The 7,775-nt window shown below is 39.4% G+C and overlaps 1 protein-coding gene across 1 annotated transcript in view; it reads left to right on the top strand.

Annotated features, from left to right (window-relative positions):
- Positions 1–7,775, top strand: part of pdia5 (protein disulfide isomerase family A, member 5) — a 73,354-nt gene that overhangs the window by 45,657 nt on the left and 19,922 nt on the right. The window contains exons 12-15 of the mRNA XM_037686245.1: positions 952–1,022; positions 2,471–2,634; positions 4,258–4,388; positions 7,299–7,369. Of these exons, the coding sequence (XP_037542173.1) occupies positions 952–1,022; positions 2,471–2,634; positions 4,258–4,388; positions 7,299–7,369 (437 nt within the window). The remainder of the gene's footprint in view (positions 1–951; positions 1,023–2,470; positions 2,635–4,257; positions 4,389–7,298; positions 7,370–7,775) is intronic.

Raw genomic sequence — 7,775 nt, forward strand, 5'->3', positions numbered from 1 at the left:
AATGAAGAGGAACTAATCATGAACTAATGGGTAGTGAACCAGTACTTACTGGGGAACAGACAGCCAAGCCTTATTAGGGGACTACTGGTTTGTTACCACAGAAACGGAGGAGAAATTCTCCATGTGGGTTCTGAATAAACCCTGCATCAGTACGGTCACAGCTCATAACCGTCAAAAACCAGTTTCCTAGTGATTACTGATTTTATTACCCATTAGCTCCTGATTCGTTCCTCTTTAGTTTCCTTGGTAACTACCCATTACTTACTGATTAGTTCCTCTTCATTTCACAGGTAACTAACCAGTAGTTCCCTAATAAGGCTGGGCTGTGTGTTCCCCAGGAAGTACTGGTTAACTACCTATTAACTCCTGATTTGTTCCTGATTCGTTCCTGAGGCGTTCTCTAGTAGTTAATCAAATTTTGTGTACCTTTATTGTAAAGTGTTTCCGTTTTGCTGATTCAAATTTCACTCACTGTTTAATGTTACAATTTTTTAACAAGTTTCTGCTAATTAGTTGTGCGTTAGTTTGACCATGATATCACTCTTTAAAATGTAATTTGATGTTTATATTTTGGCATAATTACAAAATCATGACTTTTTCTGTGTTGACTCATTTTTTTGAACGTTAATTTGAGGAGTTATTATTAAAAATGTGGTGCAGTGTTAGCCTGATGGTCAGTGCTGCAGTATCGTTATCTTAAGGTTGCAGGTTCAAGTCCAGGTTGTCACAAATACCATCTGGCATAAATTAATTTCCAAATCCTGTTTAAGAGTTCACTCGCTGTGGCAACCCCTGAAGAAGGCAGCAGCTGAAAGACAAACGTAGCTAAATATGTAAAACAAAAAAATCACTCTTATTCAAGTGTTTTGGACCCTATAGGCACCGATACTAAAACCGGTCTGTATAGTTCGTCTTTAGTCAGGTTGTAATTTGCTTTTTTAAATTCTCCAGGGTGTGGCCACTGCAAGAAAATGAAGCCAGAGTATGATGAAGCTGCTGAAATACTCAACAAGGCTGCAGATGTAAGTCTCATTACGTTTTCATCATAAATGCCCGCAGACCTTGGTGCTTCAGTTCTCTAATAAAATTCAACATTTACCTCACCTGGCTGCAGCAGATAGCGATCATCCCCCGAGTTCTGAGGTTGCTGTAGGTGACCCATGGGTCGAACTGTCCAACTGCCCAGTTTTGATGCATTTCTCTTGATTTGGGTGTTGTTCTGTGGTAAACCTGGAGCAAGGCCTGTAAACCTGTAGTCTGAAGCAATTATCTCATCCGTAAACGTCTCCATAGACCAGCGCTTGGACCTCGTCCCTGTGGCTCTCTGCCCAGCTCTAGAGGTCAACGGAAAAGGCCTGGTCCTTATTGAAGGCAGATGGACTGGAGCTACTCTCACCCTGGACTCGTATAATCCAGCATATTATTGAGATTTTCTTCTGTGCCTTGACGCTCATGATGATAAAACCTGAGGTCATAATATAAATGTGTAGTTTTTCCAGTATTATCATTTTATACGTGTAAAAATGTCTCCAGGAATAAACACCGGAGATCAGCTGACTGATTTACTTGTGTAAAATGCCTCGTTTGAATTCACGTTTTTTTTCTTACTTACCTAATCAGGCCCATGGATAAGCTCATTGTGGCCCACCAGTGGGTTCATTTTTAAATAAAACTAGATTTTAAACCGTAAAACAAACTTAATGACGATAACTGCTGGATGTTGGGCCCCTGAGCTCTTGGCTCTCAGTAACTGTGGCCCCTGAGCTCTTGGCTCTCAGTAACTGTGGCCCCTGAGCAGTTCAGTTGAGCGGCCCTCAGCTACTGCCACACCAAAATTTACCTCTATCTGTAAAATTCACTTAAAGCTCTTGGTGTTTGTTAAAGCTGTGACAGCCATCTTGACTGAGTGAACTCCAGAAGTCAGTCAGTTTTAGATGTACGCTCAGTGGTTACTGTGAGAGTTTCATCAAAGCACCTCCACTGGTTCATGAGTTCACAAATGAACATGCACGCACAGATAATCACATTATCGCCTGCCTTTCAGCACAGCAGGCTCTAAATGGCAGTTTTTACAATAAAAACACACAAAGCGACATATTTATGGATTTTTGTCCCATATTTTAAACCAATTTTTGGCTCAGATATTCACATATTCATTCATTCTGACTGAAAATGTTGAACACTACCATTTTCAGCCGTTAGTTGGCACTCTAGTGGTATGGCATGCCATTGTGTCATGTAATAGGTAAAAGTGGCTATTAATGACACAATCGGCTTGCCAAAGCCTTGTTAAAGTCCTCCTGTGCACACTCCCATGCATCCAATCGATTTTTGGCACAACATTAGCCCCACATTTCCAGGTTGTCAGCGGTGATGCATAATAGATGCGACTTATACGGCGGAAAATACGGTACTCTAAAATTGTCACTGTTGATTGTTTGATATGAATTAAAGTTGTTTTCCTCTGCAGAGCCCAGGTGTGTTGGCAGCAGTTGACTCCACGGTGCACAAGGCTGTAGGAGACCGCTACAAGATCTCCGGTTTTCCCACCGTGAAGTTCTTTGAGAACGGTGAAGAGAAATACACGCTGCCTCACCTCCGAACCAAAGAGAAGCTCATGGAGTTCATGCACAAGTGAGTCGCCTGCTGATCGCACAGTTCTTCACATGGAACAAGCATGTTTTCACTCACACAGTTCTTTGGTCACTTTGAAAGGATCTGCTTTGATATCAGCTCAAACCCGTCAACCATCTGAGGCGTCCGGTTTTAGAGTGCTGTGCAAAAGTCTTAAGCCAACCCTCATAAATGTACATTTTGCTTCCGAGGACTTTCTTGCAGTATTTTGGGAAGATTTATTTTTTATTTTTTAACTTTTACTTTGGACCTTGGTTGCTTTTCACTCCCTTTAAGTCCAGTACCTGATTCTTTTCATAAAAATGTTTTATGTTTAGCCACCTAACTTGATCTACTGTAGATGATCAACCCGACCATGATGCGTCTTTCAGGTCCTGTTTCAGGTCCCTGCTCATTTTTATTTTATTATTTTATTTTTTCAACATTTCTTAAAGATGTATGGAAACCCATTTCCGCCATGAAAGAAAAAATAACAGCCCAACAGGAAGTCATAATTTCATCTTTTAAAGTCATAATTACAAGAATAAAAGTCATAACTGAGTTTTAAAGTCATGTGACTTTTATTCTCATAATTATGACTTTAAAACTTGTAATTATGACTTTAAAACTCAAAATTATGACTTTAAAACTTGTAATTATGACTTTAAAAGACAAAATTATGATTTTTAAACTCAAAATTGACTTTTAAATTCATAGTTATGACTTTCATCTCGTAATTACTTTAAAACTCGTAATTATGACTTTAAATCTTGTATTTATGACTTTAAAACTCAAAATTATGACTTAAATTCATAGTTATGACTTTCATCTCGTAATTATGACTTTAAAACTCAAAATTATGAGTTTAAAACTAAAAATTATAAATTTAATTCTTGTAATTATGACTTTAAAAGTCAAAATTATGACTTATTCTCATAATTATGACTTTTAAACTCATAATTATGAGTTGAAAACTCAAAATTATGACTTATTCTTGTAATTATGACTTCCTGTTGTGCTTTTATTTTTTCTTTCATGACGGAAATGTGCTTCCATAGACATGACTGTGAGACGCTTTTTTCTCTGCTGATTTTACTGAGGACGTCTTCTTCTGTACTCATTTGTCCAATTTTGTAAAAAAAATTAATAATAATCCACATAAATTTTGTGAAAAAGCAGTAATTCTAAGGAACAATTTTATAGGACCTATTAAAAAAAGTTCACTTCCAATAAGTCTGGCTGCGTGTGAAAAATAAAGTAAAAAAAAAAATAAAAAGGATTAGATTTAAAAGGTTTGCACATTGCTCTTAATCTATATGTTTTATATAAATTCAATTTTAATGTGAGAAAAGACCCCGTTTATTTTTTTTTCTGAGAAATTTGAATAATTTCTGCAACTTATTTATTAACACAAGTTTTAATGTATTCTCATCCTTATGGAGAAAACTGTTGAAGAATTGCATTTCATACATTTGCAGAACATTGTTTAATTTTATTTTTTAAACTTCTGACCGGTGGTTGTGTATGACTTTAATGTGAGTGTTTCTAAACTATGTCCACTTGGATTCTGCTTATTCATTTGAGCAGTGATGTAGTTTCATGTGGTAATGGTTTTCTTTGGTTCTTTTTAATTTATCTCTGAAGTCCTCAGGCACCTCCACCACCAGAACAGTCCTGGGAGGAGAAGCCCTCCAGTGTCAGCCATCTTGGATCTGAGGACTTCAGAGAGGCTCTAAAGAAGAAAAAACATGCTTTGGTCATGTTCTACGCTCCCTGTGAGTTTTCTCTGAGCTAAATGTTTTTCTGGCTACAGTTTGTTTCCCTGTGGGGTTGGAAATGGACTCCCACAGTTTTCCATCTGGAAAACGAGCGCCGAGGCACAGCTGCCTCCTGATCTTTGTGGAGCTCAGCCTTTCTGCACAGATGTGGACCGACACCTGGAAAGAAGTCTGTTTACACAGTTAAATTTCAGATGCTTGGCTTCTTCATCGGACACTGAAGTGTGGAGGCTGCCACAACGTGTGATCGCAGCTCTGTTTGGGGTTCATCACCAACGTGCACGTGCGACTCTGAGCTTTTTACCGCACTCCTCTTTGCAGAGCGCTTCATTCTCTGAGACGGTTCCTAAAAGCTGTTGAGACCAACAGCAGCTCCTCTACGCTCTCCAGAATAAATAAATAAATGAAATATGGGCCTTTTTCACAAATCTCCAACAGGCTTTTATTCAAATCTTACGTAGACTGAACTTCAGCATCCTTTTCACAGCAGAATGCAAAGAATTGTGTGAAGAAAATTGTTGGAATGATGGAAATATGTTTTTTAAAACAGTAAAGTTTAATCATGCTTTTCATCTGTGTTTGCAAACATTGAGGGAATGCAGTGTTCAGAAACTGCTCACTTACGTAACACACACACACACACACACACACACACACACACACACACACACACAGTCCTGTCAGTGGATTTCATCCTTTTGTTTTGGATTCGGGCTTCAAAGCCGTCCAGGGTGCATCGGTCAGGCTGCTTCCTGTCGGCTCTTTGGTGCTGCTTTCTACAAAGAGGAGCTCCAGATGTACATCAGGCAGCAGCAAGCTGCTGTCCTCTGATACCACCTGCACCTCGCTGACTCCAGAGCTCCTTCAACTCAGCCTCACATCACACAGCTGCTATCTTTGTTTTGGACTAATTTCCTGATGCTGCTCAATAATCCAGGTAGAAAAATCTACAAAAGTTGAATCCGGTCCTCTGTACGGATTATTTTTTTGTTGAAACGTTTCGTCTTTTATCCAGAAGACTTCTTCAGTCTGAGGAGCTGCAACAAACTCAGTCTTATGAATAGCACCTTCTCATAGTGGATCAAGCAGTTTGTTGTTGACATCCAGAACCAGCTGTTCACATGATAAATGACCATCAGTTTAACGACGGATTGTGCCCTGATGGTGCTCAAACCTGCACACGTCACTTTTTTCTGTGGAAAATCTCCAGTTTCAATCAAAAATACATCATTCACGTGAATCATCTAGATCTGAAGAGGGGGGAGGGGTGTTCAGAGGCGTGGTAGATGACATAATTTCCTATTGACCGGATTAGTCGTGCTAAGCTAGTGCTATACAAGTCGCTCTAGCTAGCGCTCAACAAAGCTCACGCTAGCTCGTAAGTGCTAAGCTAGCACACTTACGTAGGGCTAGCTTATTGCTCTGTAAGTGCCAGCAGTTGTCGATGGGGATGACCGGAGGCTGCCAAGATATAATGCTAACTGATGCACACTCGCAGACCGAGGCAGTTACATGATTGCTCACATTTCATGCATTAATAAGAGGAATAAAACTCTTACATTATAACCAACAGGGAGTTGTTTTTTTATGTGAGCCTTTTTGTGAGTGTCAGTAATTATTAAAATAATATAATTATAAATGTGCAGGTACATTTTGAACGGCTGGATTTTTTTCTTGACTAAAGACTAGTACAAGTAATTTACCTTTTAAAGTCACAATCAGTTTTTTCTTCAGTTTTGGCGTTTGTAATATCTTTTTTTGTCTTCAAGTGAGAAACTGCTTTTGTTTTGGGTTTTTTGGAACCGTTGAACAAAAAGACATTTCAGTGTTTAAAGGCATTTAGGCATCATTACCCGCCAAGCAGGATATGTCACCAAGAGTTTGGGAGCTGATGTGACTTTCCGTATTGTCTCAGGAGGACGCCGATGATGTTTATATGATTGGATTCATGATAACGGGGTTTCTGCTTTTTGGCACCGGCAAATTCCTGTGTTATCGGCTATTGAAGAAGATGCCGGCAGCAGTTTCGGTCATGGCAAAACTGCAGAGTCTGTGTGAAGGTTTGGTTCGTGCTTCGAGTACTCAAAATCAGCCGTTTTATGAGCTAAACCATAAGATGGAAGCGATTTGTGAGAATTGCAGGCCACTTGCAGCTTCTGGGACTCGCCAGCTTGTTGGGGACGACCTTGGAGGGGGCTCATAAGCACAGACCAGTGGAATGCCCACAAATCTGGCCATTTTGGATTGAAAGTTCCAGCAGGACTCGAGGCTGACGAGAAATGACAGTCTGCCTGAAAAAAAAAATCAACAGTGACTTATCAGAATCTGATTCCCCCGGTTGGCCTTGAAGCAGGCCGACGTCAAATTTCTCCTGGGACACGTGTAAACTAAGAAAATGCTTTGTCTATCCCCCAAGAACTTCTGTGGTTGCTTATCAGAGCTGTACCAGCTGACACACAAACATCTTATCAGGACTATGGACTATCTGGAAGTGCTCCATGGACAAATCTCCGTCTTGTCTTCAAATGCATGTAACGTGGTATAAATGTGCTGCTGGTGGAGTTTTTTGATGTCTTCAATCGTGTCCTGATAAGGACAAGATGTGAAGAGATATTTTTTTGTAATACCACTATCCTCATGACCTTTTCCCCGTTTCTATCTGAAAATTATTCGGAACAAGGATACGGGGCCGCGCTCTCAGGAGCAGCAGCCACGTGCACTCCGCCATCTTTCGGACGACTGGATGAACATAATCTCACTGTACAATGATAATAAAGCTTATTCTGATTCTGATCGTTCCCAAAAATCTGAAGAGTATGAACATTTCTGATGTTCTATTTAAAACCTGGAACATAATAATGTTGTATCATTCTTTAAACGTTTTTTTGTTTTGTTTTGTTTTTTTAGGGTGTCCACACTGTAAAAATGCTGTCCCTCACATCACGGCAGCAGCAGAGCTCTTTAAGGAGGATCGTAAGGTCAGTTTGTCTTTTCACATCTTTCACGTCCAGCTGTGGAACATCAGCAGCGTTAATGCATGAAGGCAACACAGATTTCACCATTTCACGCTTCTGTCATGTCACAGTGAACAATTGAAGGTGCATGGAATGCGTCTTCTCGTTCCACAACTCATACAGGAATACATATCGGCATTGTTGGTTTTTATTATTTTATTTATTGTCTGGTAAACAATATTCTGATATAATCAGATTTCTATGAACACATTGAAGAAATACCTTGAAAGAAAAATTAAAACAATTACACCTTAGTCCAACAAAACTTGATCCAAGGACAAGAACAAGACTCTTGCCGTATGGATGGATTAATATTATTTATAAAATGATGATAAAATTGTGTGTGTGTATATATATATATATATATATA

This window comes from Nematolebias whitei, chromosome 13, assembly GCF_014905685.2.
Source record: "Nematolebias whitei isolate Nwh7 chromosome 13, NemWhi1, whole genome shotgun sequence".
NCBI classification, from domain to species: Eukaryota; Metazoa; Chordata; class Actinopteri; order Cyprinodontiformes; family Rivulidae; genus Nematolebias; species Nematolebias whitei.